General features: G+C 42.4%; 1 protein-coding gene across 1 annotated transcript in view; it reads right to left on the bottom strand.

The window, feature by feature from the left end:
* Window positions 1-1,253: 1,253 nt before the first annotated feature.
* Window positions 1,254-20,101, bottom strand: part of LOC122932456 (membrane-associated phosphatidylinositol transfer protein 3-like) — an 802,287-nt gene continuing 783,439 nt past the window's right edge. The window contains exons 14-19 of the mRNA XM_044286869.1: window positions 13,824-13,940; window positions 11,121-11,269; window positions 9,649-9,798; window positions 7,763-7,946; window positions 4,878-5,006; window positions 1,254-3,699 (exon numbers count right to left, since the gene is read on the bottom strand). Of these exons, the coding sequence (XP_044142804.1) occupies window positions 3,391-3,699; window positions 4,878-5,006; window positions 7,763-7,946; window positions 9,649-9,798; window positions 11,121-11,269; window positions 13,824-13,940 (1,038 nt within the window). The 3' untranslated portion in view covers window positions 1,254-3,390. The remainder of the gene's footprint in view (window positions 3,700-4,877; window positions 5,007-7,762; window positions 7,947-9,648; window positions 9,799-11,120; window positions 11,270-13,823; window positions 13,941-20,101) is intronic.

The following is a 20,101-nucleotide window of genomic DNA, read 5'->3' as shown; positions in this document are numbered from 1 at the left end:
AAGTTTTTGGAATAGGCTGAGTTGTCTTTTGTTAGGATTACTAATTCATAAGACCCCGGACCCCAGTGCAAAATCTGTAATAGAGCCTTTCACCAAGCATGTGCCATTTTGGGCTTGGTACCACTTCTACCTTTGCACTCCCTATAGCTACGCCTCTGTAGGCAGCTTGTTTCCCACTGCGTGTGTTAAAGGGGTTGTGCCATCGTTAAATGTTATTTTAATGGACAGGCATCCGCGTGCTGTCTGCCTTATTTGTAGCCCCATAGAAATAAATGGGTCCACATGCGATCCACAGAAAATGCGAATCAGACGTGTACAATGAAGCCTTAGTCTGTAATGTTCATCACAAATGAATTTCAAACATGGCAAATTAATTTGCCTAATGCATTCAATGGCCGTCAGAAGTCAAAATATTTTTGCTCATCTCTACTAGAATTAATATGTGAGTTTTTATTTATATAAAAACAATGTGGTCCTCATTGCATCGGAACATTTAGAATTGTCACTCATCTACATGTAGACATGCTTATATTGGTAGAACCATAGTGCATTTGTCATTTTAAAACCGCTTGCCTGGAGGTTGTTCTAGCTGTGGCCACTTCATTTCCTGGACACCATGCCTACCTCGCCCGAACAACAATAGATGATATTTTCCTTTTCAATTAAATAGACAATTAGAATAAATCGTGCCACCTGCTCCCACTAGATTGTGCCAGTGTAGTGTTTTTCCATGTGCTTTAGTCCACAAATCTGTTTTATATTTACAATTCAGCCATAAAGAAGAAGAAAAATAGGTCATTGATGCCATCCAGAAGAGGTGGTCTCTTAAAGGAATTCTGTCACACCCCAAACACCAATTTTCGGTTTTTGACTTAATATATTTGCTAATGTTTACAGAGTCGATATATACCCCTCTTACCTCAGGCTGTGGTGTAATTTCAGTAAAAAATCGGACTTTAGTGATATGTAAATTTCTTCACTATCAGCAAGTTGGGCGGACTTGCTGGTAGCCGCCGCATCCTCTGTCTGAAAAAACGCCCCCTCCTCCACTTGATTTAGAGGGCCAGCGAGCGCTCTCATCCTCCAGCTGACCCTGCCTGCAGCTCAAATTTACATATCCTTAAAGTCTGATTTTTTCTGAAATTACACCACAGCCTGAGGTAAGAGGGGTATATATTTCGAATCTGTAAACATTAGCAAATATATTAAGTCACAAACTGAAAATTGGTGTTTGGGGGGTGACAGAAGCCCTTTAAGATTGGCTGGATTTACTGCATCATATTGTAAGACTGCTTGAAGACCCTAAACAGGACTAAACTCACTCTAACCAAACACTGATGGACCCTTTAGGCGTTTATCAATGAGAATGCTTAAAGGGCTTGTCCAGATTTTTTATTTTTTATTTCCTTTTCCTAGTCAACAGGACCTAAGCAGAACTCCATACTTATGTCTTCCCTACTCTGTTTCGGCTCCCAAGTTGTCTTCTCTACACTTCCAAACCTCAGCTGTCAACTTCCTGCAAGGACAAGATCATGTGCACCTCTGAAGCCAATAGCTGGCCTCAACAGTGACATGTCTCCAAGTGATATTTGACCCAGCAGGGACGTGCCACTTGGGGGATACGTCACCGCTTAGGCCAGTCATTGGCTGCAGAGGTGCACATGACCTCATCCATGCAGAAAGTTGACAGACAGGATCTAAAAGTTCAGTGACAACAGCCCAGGAACTGGAAAGGAGCGGCAGGGAGCAGGTAAATATGGATTTCTTTACAGGTCCAAAGCCCAGGGAGGAAGTGAAAAACAAATCTTAGACAACCCCTTTAAAGGAGTATTACGGTTATGTAAAGTTGACACCTATCCACATGAGTGGGGTCCTACTGCTGGGAGCTCCACCGATGAGTACAGGGACCTCGTACCCCGTCATTTCTATGGGAGTTCCAGAGGTAGCAGATTACATGCCCGACTGGCAGCTCCGTTCATGTCAGGGGATCCGCGGGGTATGTCCCCATTCTTGGGATCAGTCTCATTCCCAGAAGTAGGACCCCCACAATCTAATAGTTATCCCCTACTAGAGATTAATTCATATACAGTATTTTTGAGCTTGGAGATATTTATATACAGCAATGAAATAGGTGCATTAATGCAATCTTCTGTATATGATGGTATGCCTTTGGGAGCAGAGCACTCAACACATTAACTTCTTTGTGGTAACATACACAAATATTCGGACATCCATATCTAAAGATACTCAGAGTTCTTGAATAACATTTAGAAACAAATTAGTTTGGTCCACAGATAAAAATAGCAACTTACACAAAATCCTAGTAACAATCATAGACAACTGTACTTTATAGGCAGAGACTAACCAACTGGAAAGTGACTTCTTCCCTATTCACAAAGGCAGAAAATGCCACCGTAGAAGTAGACAACACTGGAACTTTTTTTTTCTTTTTTTTTTCTTTCAATAATCTCTTAAACTCTGTCAGCTGCAAAAAGGGGTTGTTCAGGTATATATATTTTTTTCTCTTTCCCTGTGCTTCCCCTGCCAGACCCTGCAACCTATTAATGCACTTAGACTACTTTTTCTGTTTCACTCCAGAGATTGGGAGAGTGGTCATGTGACTGCACACTCTATGGTGACATCATGACCAGGCCTTCTATGATTTCATCCATAAGAATCCCCAGCCCATTGGTCATCACGATTCATGTGATCTGGGAATGGGCTGGTCGATGCTCTCAATGCACGAACAGGATAGGCAGAGTACACTGCTTGTCATATCGAAGATGTGTGGGAAGAATTAGGAGGAAGCAGAAAGGGGAGAATGGAGGGTGTTGTGGGCAGAGTTTTTGGCCTAGGGAAGGATGTAGAAGGCGTTTACATTTCTGGCTGATCTTAAAGCACACAGCACTATGGGAAGTGTTGTGGCTGCAGCTCATCTATGCCCACATCCTGGAAGTTCGGGTTGTAAACAATTGAGCACAGCGGGAGCATGAGGATTGACTCAAAAAAATTGACAGGCACGTTGTTATGTGCTTCAGGAGACTAGACGAGGTTTACACAAATTATATTTTATATTCCTAAACTTATATTTGCTAACAGCTAACATAAAATTTGTGATCTGAAATGTGGTTTTTGTTATATTTGCTCCTTCCCTAACATTATTTGGTGATCAGGGGGAAAAGAAACTGTGTGCCACATCTCAAATGCATCTTTATCCCAGAAATTGCATTAAAATTCCCCAAAAATCTTGGCCTACACCCAAATGGTTGGGTTAAGGGAAGGATCGTTTTGGAAGCCACCACAGATCTACCATATTGCTCTTTCACGCTGCACAGCTTCTGGGCCTACTCGCAATGTGCAGTATTACCCAAGAACACCAGTAAGTCTTTGTTATGGTGAGGGCTCAAATTTGTGACTTGCATTCCTCACCCAGGAGAGTGGATTTAAATGTCGGTCGTGATCTTTGTCAGACTCTGGTTGGCTCTGTGCCCTCTCTGGTTTTGGATTTGTAGAAGGTGGTTCGGGCTGCTGAACCGACATAGTCCTTCGTAGATGGTTCCTTTTTCTTAGAAATTCAGGTTGTGTGTGCAAACCAAAGCTACCCTTTCTCAGGATCATCCTGGAGTTGTTCTTTTTGGGACGGGAATGGTGACTAAATTCCAGTGTAGCCAAATGAGCGGCATATCCTTCGCTAATAAACTGAAATAGAATATACATTTGTTGTGTCAATCATAAACGAGAATATTATACACATAATCAAAATAATTCATGGGAGAACCAGAGAACCAACATAACCTTGTACACTATTAGAAACGTTAGTCTAGAATAGGCATTGCCAACCTGCGGCTCTCCAGCTGTTGCATAACTACAACTCCCACCATGCCCTGCTGTAGGCTGATAGCCGTAGACTGTCCGGGCATGATGGGAGTTGTAATTTTGCAACATCTGGAGAGTCTCAGGTTGGCCATCCCTGGTCTGGAAATATAAAATGCTACCATTAGGTAATAATTAGAACTTGGATGTTTCAAATTTTTTTTAATAGAGGCCAGGTGTTAGAACTCATGCACACACCTGTACTATAGGTCTGTACAATTTCCATGTGATATTGGATCTATATTATGGTGCTAATGTCCTAAGGAGTTCTCGATTACATTGTGCTGTAATTTTGGATAGAGATTTTTAAAATTGATTGCATCTCACATTGATGCCTAGTCCCCCTAGAAGTCAATGGGCACGGTTGGAACCATGTATATGAATTAGAGATGAGCAAATAAAATCAATTTTGATTCTTCTCATCAGCAGGGCTTCACCTGTGGAGGTTCTGTCCCAACAGGTGAAGAAGCACCCACCTGCTGCAAGATTGACAGGGCCAGACGCTTAGCCTGACCCTGACAATTTCAAATTGGCACAGCAAGGGCACAGGCTCTACTTCAGCTTCGGAGCAGCGTCTGCGCAGGCAGGATATTGTCAGGGCTGGACTAAACGTCTAGCCCTGTCACTCTTGCGGCAGGTGGGTACTTCTTGACCAGCAGGGACAGCACCCATAGGTGAAGAAGCCCTGCTGAGGGACTGAATCGATCTCTAATATGGATCTGTGAGAAACCTCCATATTGACCATTAAACACACATGCACTAATGGGAAAAGGGCTTGAGATAGTTTTTTATTTTTCTATTTTCATACCGTACCCATTCTAAACTCATGGGCACATGGATCTTCAGTGGAGCCATTTACACCATAAGAGTGCTTATGGTACTGTAGTTTTCACATGGGCGGTGAGCAGAATTTTTATCAATCGAAGAAACACTTATTGCAATTATAACCATTTATTGACCAGTGCTAATTTGGGGTGCATAGACTTACAATGAAAGATAGTTACCTGACACTGATTCTGATACTTCTTAGCTGGACGTCCTACTATATAGATCTGAGATGGTGATAAGCCAAGGACATTGTATACAGAAATATCTTTCATTGAGCCGTAGGCAGCACTGATTTTAATGTGGCACTAGATAAAACAGAAGATACATTTTAAACCCAAAAAGTATATGCTAGAAAATAGATCATATCTATTCTGTTAGGTGACAGAACTATGATATGTGGCATTGTGATCTGAAGCTGTTCACAAACTTCTCCCCCAAATGTTTTATTATCCAAGATATATTGATTTCTGGAGCAGCATAGGAGCATAAAAAAAGTCACACACATGCCAAATGTGCGGTGTAATTTGTGACTTTTCACATCTCTCATTATTTGACAGATGTTGCAATAAAAGTGGGTGTGGCTTAGAGTGAGGGGTGTGGCCTTCCGAATCTCATCAGATTTGCTATAATTCATACCAGAAACTGGCGTAAAGTAAAGTTCATATCTATAGCGGCTTATAGTGGGCGCAGATTTGAATTTCTGGTGTACGGACTGGCGGAAGATGCCCCTTAAAGGGATTATCCCTCTTTTATATTTAGAGGCCATTCTTCCTTTCTATAGGCAGGCAACAGTTCAGATGAGACATCACTTCATCTCCCAGGAGGATTGCACCTAGCTGCTGTTAACCTTTTCCTCCGCCGCAGACAAAATAGTCCCTAACATCTGGCCCCAGAAAATGATCAGCCCAGGAAAACGGGACAAATGTCTACCGGATCTCCCGGGCCGACCGCGCTCCCCTGAGCTGACTGTACTGAACTCACAGCATCAACATATGAGTTCAGTACGAGAGATCCGCGATCAGATAGGGAACTGAATGCATCATAAAACACTATGATCCAGTCAGTTAAGGGGTGGGGGGGGGGGCGGTCGGTCGGTCAGCCATTGAGATCCCGCAGTCACACGGCCAGTTTTCCCAGACTAATCACTTACGTGTGAAACAGCCCTTACTCTACTGGTATTTGTAATACATCTGGTGTGGAAACACCATTCTTAATAAATCTGCCCCATAGTTTCTTTCTTGTGTTAATAATTATTGGTAGAGGTACTCATAAACCTGGTAAATCTGAAGGACACATTTTGAAGGTCATCAGTTTTCCATCACTAGTCTGTGTCCCCATTGGAGTTCACAGTCTTTTTTTCCTTTTCTCGGGAATGCAAACAAAAACCATTCACGAGTGAGTTCCTTACAGATTTATCTTCTGGGGATGAATGTTTCTGCTTTGTATACCATGCAGCTTTTTCTCCCTCCTGACTTCTCTGAAGTTGCTGCAGGAGATATTATGAATGAATGGTGTCTCACTGTGCACAAAGATTTGCACTTCAAGTTTATCTAAGGTTCAGGTAAGCTGGGTAAGAGGAGAGGACATTACTGCAGGGCCTTCTGAGTTCTTTATGCCACTTTGTAGTAGACTATATTCACAGAGTAAGCTTTGTTCATACTAGCATCATGACATCTGTTAAATGTAACCCCTTAATGACCAAGGACAGACCTGTAAGTTTTTTGGTTGTGACTCTGTGAGGGTATCTATAGAGCAGTTTCAGGAGCTAAGCCAGCACCACGTGTGGTGGCTGCAGCTGTGTTACATACCTGAAACTTGCCTTCAGTGGTGGGAATCGGAGATCATTTTTATCCCAGCAATTTAACCACTCAGATGCTGCAGTCAATAACTCCCTCTGCCTTCTGATTACCCCCCACCCATGTAATAGGATACCGGTAAAATTACTGTGCAAATGATTGAAAGTTCAAATCTCCCAAGGAGGGAGGGAGGTATGGGGGCATTTGAATAATAATAAAAAGCCCTTTTTCTTGAAAAAGAAAAAAAATTGGCATCACATCCCAAAATGTCAGAAATATTAAAATATCACATAATTTATCATGCACAGTAAATTCTGTAAAATATTGGCAATAGCAGAATTGTCACTTTTTGGTCACCACGCTTCCCAAAGAAATCAAATAAAAATTTGAAAATGGCAAATGCAAATGTGCAAAATAGCAATAAAATCTAAAGTTCCTCACACAGCTCCTTGGACAGAAAAATAAAATCATTAGGGATTTCAGAATATGGCAACAAAATTGTTTAAAGACCAATTTTCTAAAAGTTTTTTTTTTTTTTTTTAAGTAGCAATACAACAAAAACAATATAATTCTGGTATTGCTGTAATAGTACTGGCCAACAAAATAAACCTAATATCATTTTTACCACATCATGAACAACGTAAAAACCACACCCAGGCGTGGAGGGATGTTTTAAACATTGTGAACTAAGTATCCTGACATATAGAGCGGCGCCCAGGGATCTCACTGCACTTACTATTATCCCTGGGCACCGCTCCGTTGTCCCATTATGTCCTCCGGTATCTTCGCTCAGTAAGTTATAGTAGGCGGAGACTGCCCTCGTTCTGCTGGGCGTCTCCTTCTCTTAGGCTGTAGCGCTGGCCAATCGCAGCCCACAGCTCACAGCCTGGGAGAAAAAAACCTCCCAGGCTGTGAGCTGTGCGCTGCCATTGGCCCAGCAGAACAAGAGCAGTCTCCGCCTACTATAAGTTACTGAGCGAAGATACCGATGGACATAACGGGACAACGGAGCGGCGCCCAGGGATAATAGTAAGTGCAGTGAGATGAGATCCCTGGGCGCCACTCTATATAGGATACTTAGTTCACAATGTTTTTCAAGGTGAAAGGTCCTCTTTAAGTTGATGCTTTGAACTTGCCCATATAAGAACATGCCTTTTATACAAAGCATAGATCTGGTAACTATGTCAGATCTATTGCAAAACTGGTAATTCACGTTGATGCATGATTCATACATAACTCTGGAACATTACAATCAGAAATACCACCTCTTGCATGAGGTTCCGGAGGAATATAGTCTTCTGCCGCAAGGGGTCATGAACAAGACCATCAGAAAAAAAGATCATTCCCTGGGGAAAATTGTGCTGGGACAACCAGGAGACCACTCTTTGCTTCTGCATGTCTGGGCGGCCAGTGATGTAAATGATTAGATAACCAAGATCTTGCCAGTGCCTGAAATGTAATGTAACATAGAAAATAACCATCAATCCAGGAACATTTTAGTCTAACCAATGTAAAATCAAAATTCCGACTGGCAGTAATGTAATCCCTTTATCACCAGACCTTGGAGACCAAACACTTGTTTGCGATTTAACAGTTCTTTTTTTATTTGTTGGACTACCAAAAGAATTGTTGCACTTTTTTTTATTTCCTGACACAAAGTACTGTTTTTTATTTCATTTGATGTAAACTGTATAACTATTAACCAACTCTCATTTTGCTTTCAAATTACAGATCTTTCTTCTTTAAATTTACAAATTGACACAAAAATTAATTTTTAACCAGTAAATGCATCTTTGAAAGCTATAACTTTTTTTCTGTTAGGTTATTTAATTCATCTGTGTGTCTTTTTTTTTTCTGTGATACATAGGACTTTAATTTTATTCCATTCTTTTACAAAAAAGGGAAAAGGTCTGATTTTCAATGTTTTACTTTTTTTTTTTTAGGAGTACAAGGTGCAGCTGAAATATATATTTTTTAATGATGTCCTCTTTCCATCACGGTCATTTTGTAACAAAAGATGTACAGTTTAGTACAGTTTACAGTCACCTGGGGTTGGGCTAGAAGTTGCAGTGTGGACTAACGGTGGCTTTATTATTATTATTATAAGGCCATACAAGATCTTTGGTGCATTATGACATTACACGTTTTAATTGCTGATTTCTCCTATAACTGGGTGACATGATAGCCCCAGTTACAAGGGGAATACAACACCTAAAGGTTCTACAGAGCTGATCTGGTCTGCTAAGACTCAGAGGCTCATACAGATACCCGACTCCCAGCAAGCGCATGATTGCTAGGCCCAGAGCAGGAAGCGGCATTGTCGCTTCCTGATTTGTATATTCAGTGCTCATTGAGTGCTGTGTATACATCAGTGGAGAAGGCAGGGAAGGCAAAAAAAAAAACATCTCTACCCTCTCTATGGAGAGCACAGTTGTCCCTGGCAGCTGGCTCCCCACAATTACAGCTGCATTTTCTGTACCTGTTTTGGTCCCATGTTTGTATGTGCCCGCATTGCTGGGAAAAATGATGTTTTAATATATGCAAATTAGCCTTTAGGAGCAACGGGGGCATTGCCGTTACACTTAGAGGCTCTGCTCTCTCTGCAAATGTGGCACACTCTGCACATAATTGACAGGGCCAGGTGTGAGGATGTTTTCACTGCCTGGTCCTGTCAATCAAAGTGCAGAGGGCATAGCAGTTGCAGAGAGAGCAGAGCCTCTACGTGTAATGGCAATGCCCCCGTTTCTCCTAGAGGCTCATTGGCATACATTAAAAAAAATCACTTTTCTCAGCAGTTCAGGCACATATGAACATGGGACCAACACAGATGCCTTCAGCTGCCAACTGCACATGTAACAGGTCAGCCAGGTTCATAGGTACAGATCTGCTGACATATGCCCTTTAAATGGTGACTGGCCAGATGTATATAGTCTGTGGGTGGACTGCAACTGTTCTGTAAAATGGGTTCTCTAATTTGTGCAGGTCAATTGCAGGGACAGGAGAATTACTGCTTCTATGGCAATATATGCCGCTACACAAGCACCATCGCCTTCAACACACCTGAGCGTCTGTACTGCCGTTAAACTGATCATTCTTGCTGTCACCTATTGTTTGTGTACTCTAGGTCAAACCTAACTGGAAAATACTTTACCTGACAACATCTACCGCTCCAGCCCTGACTTTAGGATCACTGCCCATAATGGAGACACTTGCTGCAAAAGAACCATCTATGCTGAAAACCACACACTCCATCCCTCGAGGAAGCACAGTGAGGTAACTCTGTGCGCTGCTCTGATCTCCTCTGTAGACCAAGAAGAAGACAAATGATTCATGAAACAAACACGAAAGCCTGACCAAAATATCATTTTTTTTTATTTATGGCATCATATGACCAACATCTTCTACAGTGCTGCACATAAAATGTATTGCCTGCCTCATACAAATGTTAGGACTATAGGTAATACTTTACCCAGAGAAGCCTACCTGAACATGAGAAATACATACATCAAGAAGCCGCCATACATGGATGTTTTGAATATGATATTTTAGAACTACAATATACATTGTATATTATAGAGTGAATCTGTCCATTTTTAGAAACCCTTTGTTTATTTTATTTTTTTATTAAGTATATATGAATGTGTATGTTCAAAACCTTGGGGCACATTTATTAAGACCAGAATTTTAGACGCCGGTCTTAATAAACCTAAGATGGCGGAGTATCCGCCGAACTTATGAAGAGATGCGGGTCTGTTCATAACTTCAGCGCATCCAGCGCCAGTTCTAAATGTACAACAGCTTCCGAACTGTCTTACATTTAGACCCTTTTACATGCCTGAAACAGGCGTAGAAAATGGTAAATGAGATGGGCCTGCGAGTCTATCCCCTTCCCCACCACCCCCACAATTTTAGACCTGGCATGAGCGGGGCGAAGTCGCAGATAGTGGCACAACTAACCGGTGTGTACGCCATCTACGCCTGAAATACGCCTAATATAGGCGTATTTCAGTATAATAAATGACCCTCCCTTGTGTCAGCCATGACCTCATGGAACTATCTTTTTGTACTTGGTTACAAAAAGAAGGAACCTTCCCCTTCAACTCATAGACAAAATTAAAGAGGTTATGCTGTGAGTGATCTAAAAAATCAAAATCAGACACAATATACTGTAGTACATGACAATAACTTTCAAACCGGAACTAGAACCAGCCCAGTACCTCACATGGATCCAGAGATCTCCCCAGTCTGCAGTTGTTCTGCTAGATTTATTTTAGGCTAGCTGCTTAGGGGTATGCCATTTCTGCTGTAGCTCTCTGCCTGTAGCTGTCCCAGCTTCTCACAGAAGATATGGTTGGTGACAGTTGAAGATTTAAACTGAGCATGTGTGACCATCTCAGTGAGGTGGACGTAGAAATATGGAAAAGAACAAACAGCAGATGGCGCTATACAGATACATTTTATTGAATAGCTTACTGGCTATACTACATTTTTTATTACATGTAATTGCAAAAGTATTCATATATAGACTGCAAATGTAGAATATTTTTCATGGTTAAACCCCTTTAAGATAGCATACGCTCACAGCATACACATACATGGTTAATCCTCTATACAGGCTCTCACCTTACAACCATCTTGATGGCATAGACCCCAACTCTCAATCTTTTATCCTCAGGTACAGTGTAAGACACCCGGCCACTGCTATTGGATAACTCTGTGTCAAAGTATACCCATCTTCCACTGGAGGGCTCCATCATAATCAGAATGTCTACCTGGAATATTAGTTTATAATTTATGTATTTGGTTTGTAGAAAGCAAATGGAGACATGGGCATGCTGATAGCAATCATAATGTAACTCCGATTATTCCTATCTTTATGTTATTGCTGTAGTGCTCTGTATTTCAGTATAGCCGAGACTCTGCGGGGATATCTTGGCAAGTAAAACATTACAGCATCACAGGCAACTTCAATGCCATACAGCTACATTTTACTCACAATTTGACTAAACTTTTCATTAACAATAATAAATAACGCCGAAATCTTGCTATGCGCGAGCTAGCGCATGCGCAGTGTCGGCATCATGTTCATTCCCTGTACTGGCATCAGCACAGGGAACGAACTACGCATGCGCTAGCTCGCGCATCGCGAGATTTCGGCGCTCCAGCTCTGTGACGTCAGCCAGCAAGGAGGAGATTCGGAGGACGCGGGGCGGTGCTGTGCTCCTTTCCGCTTGACTCATCTCCGGCTACAGGACTCATATCAGGTCATTTGCATATCAATCAAAATGTTTTTTTTAACACAATATAAGCACACAGAGCTATGGGACCTGGGTACTGCAGATGTGCTAGCGGCCATCTAGCAGCCCATGTCCCCAGCTCTATGGCCAAAATCATGGTGACAGGTTTCCTTTAACCATCTAGTCATACAAGACAAGTGGCTGGACTCTGATGCATTTACCTATGCAAACAGGCAACTCAGAACATCACAGTGAGATATCCTTTTTCCTTTTTTTACATTTGCATTTACTGGCAACCTTTTCATACAGAGATCTCGCAGGGCCCCACGCAGTGTCAGAGTATGTCTTTGCCAATCACTCTCAGGTACTGCAGAACCCAAATCACAACTCCCCAGATTTCTGATGAATTTACAATTTGTTTTAGGCCTCTTGCACATGAACGTTTTTTTTTTCCATTTACATTCTGTTTTTTGTGTTCCGTATACGGAACCATTAATTTCAATCGATCCGCAAAAAAAGTAAGGTACTCCGTATGCCTTCCATTTTCGTATTTCCGTTTTTACCTTCCGTTTAAAGATAGAACATGTCCTATTATTGTCCGCATAACGGGCAAGGATAGGACTGTTCTATCAGGGGCCAGCTGTTCCGTTCTGCAAAAAACGGAATGCACACGGACGTGGCGGACCGCAAAATACTGAAAAATCCATACGGTCGTGTGTAAGAGGCCTTACTGAGTGGAAGAAAATTTCATTAATAATAATAAAATCACAACTGGACTAATTTCACTGTGTGTCATAAATATACAATAGTACGTTGATAAATCTGCTTCCCTTCTATTACAAAGCTGTCTGCCTGCAGTCACCACTAGGGGGAGCTCAGTGCAAAGGAATTTATACTGTTCCTGTAATCAAATGCAGTGTTTTTTACATCTGGAAGAGACAGAAGAAGCAGCTCAGCACTATGCCCCTGACCCCATAGCAGTTTTGTGGTCTGCCTCTGTTGGAGGTACACCACTGGTCGGAGGTAGTGATGAGCGAACTGAGCTTTGATTTTTAAACTGGAAAACCAGTTTAAAACTTGGAACCGAACTCGGCTTCAGTTCCGAGCTACCAGTCGGAACAGAACCCAAGTTCGGATCCAAATTTTAAACAGTTTTTTTTTTCAGTTTAAAAATCAAATACTGAAGTTATTCACTGAAGTCTCGCGAGACTTCGGGAATAACTCACTTCGCCTCATTGGAAGCCATCCATTTTAATGCTGTATGGAGACTGATCTCCATACAGCATTATACCGACGTTTTTAGCGAAGCGACTTCAGATCTACGATCCGAAGCTCGCTTCACTCATCACTAGTCGGAGGTATCCATTGGACTTATATATTGCAAGAATATCATAAACACAGTGTGAATGCAGCCTTTTACTTCAAAGTCTCCAGTCACCTATATCGGATTGGTGAGGGTAAGACTCATCGTACCCCCACTGATCAGTTGGCTGAAGGGCTGTGTAAAAGCATTGCATACCTATCATTGTTTACCAGGCACAGCGTCATACATTTAGCAGCATAGGTAGCTGAGCTGCAATACCAAGCACAGCCACTACTACATTTTTGGCACTGTGCCTTGGAAACAATAAAGAGGATTTGGTGCTCAGGAAGAGTCATACCCACACCGGTCTGCTATTGATGGCCTATCCTAAAAATGTTTGACTCTAAGGGCTGTATTAGACCTGTAGAGGGTCGGGCAGATCATCGCTAACAAGTTTTTGTAGGAACGCTCGTTAGTAATTATCTGCTTATGTAAAAGGGCCGCTGATTACCAGGCATTTTTTATGCGGTAGACTGTGCTGTCTAATCACGCTCTGCTGTCTGCAAATAATGATTCTGTATGGGGATAAGCGATGTCATTAGTGATCACTACTTCCCTTACTGTGGAGGAGATCGCTGCATATAATAGCCTGCAGGTCTAATACAGCCCTAATGCCATAGAGATAGCAAAGGATTCCTCTTGAGATCGGACAGGTTTTCTGGAAACAACTTAATTTCATGATTCAGCCTAAGAATATTATTCCCTAAAATGAATGGTGTAAAATACCTTTTCACCTGTCAGAGCTACCATGTCTAAAGGACCATACATAAATCGGCCAACTAAGACTTGAGATCCTCCTTCCACGGCAATGACATCATTGACTCGGTGATTGGCTGTAACATTCTGGAATAAACAAAGGGAAATTATATTATTTAAACATAAAAAAGCCATTAAAGTCACTGGTTCCTCACCATTCAAATAATTTTCACACCTGGTGATATGCCCCCATTGTCTAAGACAAAACAACCTCTTTAGGCCTCATGCACACGGCCGTTGTTGTGGTCCACATCCGAGCTGCATTTTTTGCGGCTCGGGTGCGGACCTATTGACTTCCGCATCTGTTGCTCCATTCCGTGGCCCCGCAAAAAAAAATATAGCATGTCCTATTCTTGTCCGTTTTGCGGACAAGAATAGGCATTTCTATAATGGGCCGCCCGTTCCGCCGTTCCGGATCCGCGGTTTGCCTTAATTTGTGCTTGGAGTTTTCATCTCCTTTCAGTACAGCGTTGGACCTTCCTTCCCATGTGCTCTCCTGCTGCTGATCATACAGATGGGTATCAGGCAGGGAAAGAGAAGTGTCTGCAGATGCACAGCTCTCCCACTGATCAGGAAAAGCGCTGAATATGCGTTCTGCCGGATCATTAAGGAAGTAGTCGGGGGTTTGGCCATGCCGTTTATAAGACGCAGGCACTTTTCAGCAAGATTTTTTCTTTTGTCTTATAAGCGAAATCCGGTAGTCTATTCCAGCAGATGAGCAGACTGTCAGATTAACCGTATCCAGCATAGCCAGACACTGACGCACACATTCAGTAGTAATTGTCTGTCTGAAAGCCAGCATGTATGCCGGAAACCTTGCAGATCCTCTAATAGTGAATGGGAATCTGGCTGAGTTCGTGGTGTCCAGCTATGCTGGATACGGTGCACTTTGGTAGTTTGTTCTTCTGCTGGACCAGACTACTTGAGTACACCACGTAGATGTGAAGGAAGTCTAAGGGCTCATGCACACGACAGTATGGCTTTTTCAGTGTTTTGTGGTTTTTTTTTATGGATCCATTGTTCCGTTTTTTGTTTCTGTTGTGTTTCCGTTTCCTTTCCGTTCTGTTTTTTTTGCGGACCCATTGACTTGAATGGAGCCAAGCACCGTGATTTGCGGACAAAAATAGGACATGTTCTATCTTTTCACGGTATGGAAATACGGAAATACTGAAACGGAATGCACACGGAGACACTTCAGTTTTTTTTGCTGACCCATTGAAATGAACTAAAAAAACGGCCAGTATACTGAACGCAAAATGCTGTCGTGTGCATGAGCCCTAAGGCTGAGTTTACATTACCGTTTAGCTTTCCGTTTTTCTAATCAGGAACAGGATTCAGTAAAAAAACAGATCCTATTGCATCAGTTGTCATCCGTATGAGCCATTTTTGTCTGATATCCGTTTTCTAGACGGGAAAAAAAGTCCTGTGGCTACTTTCACTCTAGCGTTTTTTGCTCGATCCATCAGGGCTCAGCAAAACGCTTCCGTTACTGACAATACAACCTTCTGCATCCATTATAAACAGATCCGGTTGTATTATCTTTAACATAGCCAAAATGGATCCGTCATGAACTCCATTGAAAGTCAATGGGGGACGCATCGGTTTTCTATTGTGTCGGAGAAAACCGATCCGTTCCCATTGAATTGCATTGTGGGTCATGACTCGAGATGAGCGAATCGAATCAGACGAAGTGGAATTTGATCCGAATTTCAGGAAAAATTTGATTTGCAACTAATGCAAATTTCCTCGCGCTTCGTGGTAATGAATCACAATTTTTCCTAAGATGGCGGCTACACATATGAGGACATGGGGCAAGGAACTCTGGGAAGGCGTGCTGACCCATAATGCCATGCATGCAGCCAATCAGCAGCCAGCCAGCCATGTGATGTCACAGCCCTATAAATACGGCGGCCATCTTAGAGTCAGACATTTTCAAGCGTTCTGAGTGCAGGGACAGACGTGAGGAGGCGCTAGGGACAGAAATTGGAAAAACCTGATTGTGACCTTTATAAGTGCAGGGTAAGGATAGGGAGGAATCCTTTCACAGCATCTTAGTGCAGGGAGAGACGTCAGAAAGCGCTAGGAACAGTGCAATAAAAGCGATTTGCAAGTCCAGGGAAAGACTATTTGGGGATCCAAATGGCCATTATACAGCTCGGTCATTCCAGCAATTTGTTCTTGGGGTGCAAGTGCTATGTTGAAAAGCCTTTAGTTCAAACAGAAAAATATATTCTCAGTTCAGTTCTGCAGTTATATGTGTTGAAAGCGTACAGAAAGAAAAAAATATACGCACTTCACTGGTGCACATATTTGTGGCAAAAGCGTTTAGTGGCCTATTTCAGTACAGAAAGAAAAATATATACACACTTCACTGGTGCAGTTATTTGTGGCAAAAGCATTTAGTTTCCTATTTGAGTACAGAAAGAAAAATATATACGCACTTCACCGGTGCAGTTTTTTGTGGCAAAAGCATTTAGTGGCCTATTTCAGTACAGAAAGAAAAATATATACACACTTCACTAGTGCATTTATTTCTGCTAAAAGCATTTAATGGCCTATTTCAGTCCAAAAATAAAAATATATTCTCAGTTCACGTCAGCGGCGGTTATATGTCTTGAAAGCGTTTAGTGGCCTATTTTAGTACAAAAAGGAAAAAAATATACGCATTTCACTTCTGCAGTTATATGTGGTGAAAGCGTTCAGTGTCCTATTTCAGTACAAAAAGGAAAAAAATATACACACTTCACTGGTGCATTTATTTCTGCTAAAAGCATTTACTGGCCTTTTTCAGTACAAAAAGAAAGATAAATACGCATTTCACGTCTGAAGTTTTTATTATTTCAGTTCAAAAACAAAATATATTCAGCATTCACTTTTGCAGTAATATTTGTGGTAAAATCTTTATTGATGTATTTCGGTTGAAAAACAAAATTAATTCAGTGGTCAGCGCTGCGGTTATATGCAGTAAAATCTCCATGATTTCTCCATGATAAATCTGCAGCATGGGGGCCCCGTGTGGCTTCTACACACTTTCAAAATTATCCTTCAGTGAAGCGAATAGATGCCTGATGACCTGGACGCTCCAAATTTTATTCAGCGCTGCAGTTATATGCGGTAAAATCTTTATTGACGTATTTCGGTCAAAAAAACTAATTTGATTCAGCGTACAGCGCTGCAGTTATATGCGGCAAAATCTCTATTGACGTATTTCGGTCAAAAAACTAATTTTATTCAGCGTTCAGCACTGCAGTAAAATCTTTATTGAAGTATTTTGGTAGAAAAACTAAATTTATTGAGCGTTCAGCGCTGCGGTTAAATGCGGTAAAATCTTTATTGAAGTATTTCGGTCGAAATACCAATTTTATTCAGCGTTCATCGCTCTTGATTAACGTTGCGACTCTTCTGGGCTCAAAGCTATCTTGACGCTTTGTCTTCTCATTGTCTGTAGCTACTAGAGGCCTGTTTATGCCAGGCAGGTTCCCCCAGAAGTATCTGGGTCGATGAGTAGCCGATACTGCGCTTGCATCAATCTTGACAGGATTCGTCTCCAGGTGGAGATAAATTGCTTTTTTGGAATGCTTTCTCCATCCTAACCACATTGTTGAATAAACAGAAGACTGGCAGATTATCTCCTGACATAGGCAACACTTAGTTTTTATTATTAAATTTATTAAATATTGAATATTATATTGAACCAAAACTTAATTAAAATTATAAGAAAGTTAAACTCAGATTAAAGCTTAAATTCCCCAATATATTATCCCAATCTTCGAGGGAAATACACGGACAATCAATTTGCCAAGCCTTTTGTGCTGGAGAACGTGTATTATTAATTTGTGTTAAGTTGAGAAATTTTAACCTTCTGTTCCATACTCCCTATAAATGACTAAACCAAGCGGCCACTCTGTGGCCCCCTCATGCTGCTGCCACCTCCGCAATCTCTCGTCGTCGTGCCACTCTGTGGCCTCCTCATGCGGCTGCCACCTCCACACTATGTCACCTTGCCACTCTGTGGCCTACTGATGCTGCCTCAACCTCCACACTTGGTCATTGTGCCACTCTGTGGCCTCCTCCAGATGCTGCTGCCGCCACCACCTCCACACTCTGTCATTGTGCCACTCAGTGGCCTCCTACTGATGCTGCTGCTGCCACCTCCAGACTCTTCATTGTGCCACTCAGTAGCCTTCTCCTGATGCTGCTACTGCTGCTGCCACCACCTCCACACTCTGTCATTATGCCACTTGGTGGCCTCCTCATACTGCTGCCACCTCCACACTCTCTCATTGTGCCACTTGGTGGCCTCCTCATACTGCTGCAAACTCCAGACTCTGTCATTGTGCCACTCGGTGGCCTTTTCCTGATGCTGCTAGGTAGCCAAAAGCAGGAGTGGGTACAAAACACATAAGACGTGTAAACATTCCATTCACGTGTCATCTCTATTTTAGATCCAGTCCTGTTTTTTTAGGCATTAGCAATACTGATGGATTATTGAGCAAATGCTGGCCGAGTGAAGGCAGATTCTCCACAGACAGGATCCGTTTCTTTGTGGGTTATTGTTCTGACGGATCAGAGGAAGGGCAAAATAATCAGTGACGTCAACACAAACTTACTGCTGACACCCTCTCCACTCTGTCGGGGGGCTCTACTTGTATTCGCGTTTAATAGAACAGGTTCTTTAGACATCTATGTGGAATCAGCTGCCGACGGTGTAAAAGGAGTGCGCTTCTTCTTGACTCTAACATTGACTTATAAGGCCGAGTTTACACCTGAGTTATTTGGTCAGTTTTGGCCCTGTAACTTTCAAAATAAGCGAAGTGTGCAGTGATTCTAAGAGCGACGCCTGTCGTCTGCATGTCATACTGACTCACAGTATTGTTTCACCACCACAGCAGACTCCCTATGCGTGTTACTGCAAGGCACAGTGTTCTACACCACTATGAAGCCTCTTAGCAGCCAGGAAATAGCTGTTTTTAACTTAATTCGCCGTAAATATATTCGGATTGAACCAAATTTGTCCCCAAAAATTCAGCGAACCAGCGAATCCAATTTTTTTAAAATTAGCTCATCTCTAGTCATTATGGATTTGTCTTGCTCCGTATCCCATGACAGAAAGCAAACCGCAACATGCTGCGATTTGCTCTCCGGTATGAGAATGCAACTTAAAGGAACAGAATGCATTTTGGAGCACTCCGTTCTGTTCAGTTACGTTTTGTCCCCATTGAAAACGAATGGGGACAAAATGGAAGCGTTTTTTTCTGGTATTGACACCCTATGACGGATCTCAATACCGAAAAATAGAAACGCTAGTGTGAAAGTATCTCAGACGGAAATGGCTCCAAAGGATGACAACTGATGCAGCAGGATCCATTTTTTTTTTTTTTTACTGGATCCTGTTTTATTTTTTTCTCTCTCGCTCTCTCTTCTTCTGACAGAGAATGGAGAATGCACAACATGAACGCATCCAGATATGGTGGGAAAAAAGGGTTTTTGTAGACCCCAGGTTTTTGCCATTGCTGGGTGACAACACGTTTTGCATTCTGCAATAATTACTGGAGGTCTTCTACACAATGACATGCCATTCCCTTATACACTTTATTGGCCAATTTTCTCAAGGTTCAAGCAGGAGACATCTAAGCCCCCGTCATTCGCCTGTAGTCAGGATCCAGACAGTTTCACCAAACATGTTGGCGCTGTGTTCACGGCAGCAGGACAAATGTGTTCAGCTAGTGCTTAGCGCCAGATGCTGCTGTAAGGGGGTGACAGCTGGATCGCCTGGCACTGTCACTCATTGTGCAAGAGAGGGACTGGTGGCTTGAATTGATATGTGACACCAGAGATACTCAACGCCATCTGAGATAGAAATATGGATATCAGTCCTGGACAGGGGCGTCGCTAGGGCTTTTTATCTGGGGCCAGGGCCCCGAATCAAACTACAACTGCCACGAACCTCGGGACTCGGGAGACTGGTGGTGACTGGCTGCAGTGCTGCACACTGCGATATTACATCTATTAAGGCAGCTACTTGGCTTACATCAGCTGCGGCATAACATCTGATTCCTGGGCTGACTCACATAGCCGGCGGCGCCAGCGCAATACCGCTGCGCTAAGTACGACAGCGACGACTGCAGTGGATCTTCTAACCTGATTGGCCGCTGGCTCCTCCTCACTTCTCCTCTTACTAGTTATCCTGTGGGTGCACAGGAAGTCAGGCTGGCTCGGCTGCTCCTCGCTCATCTTATCAGTACTGG

The sequence above is a fragment of the Bufo gargarizans genome, chromosome 3 (assembly GCF_014858855.1).
Source record: "Bufo gargarizans isolate SCDJY-AF-19 chromosome 3, ASM1485885v1, whole genome shotgun sequence".
Taxonomy (NCBI): domain Eukaryota; kingdom Metazoa; phylum Chordata; class Amphibia; order Anura; family Bufonidae; genus Bufo; species Bufo gargarizans.
This window is presented reverse-complemented; position numbering and strand designations above follow the sequence as displayed.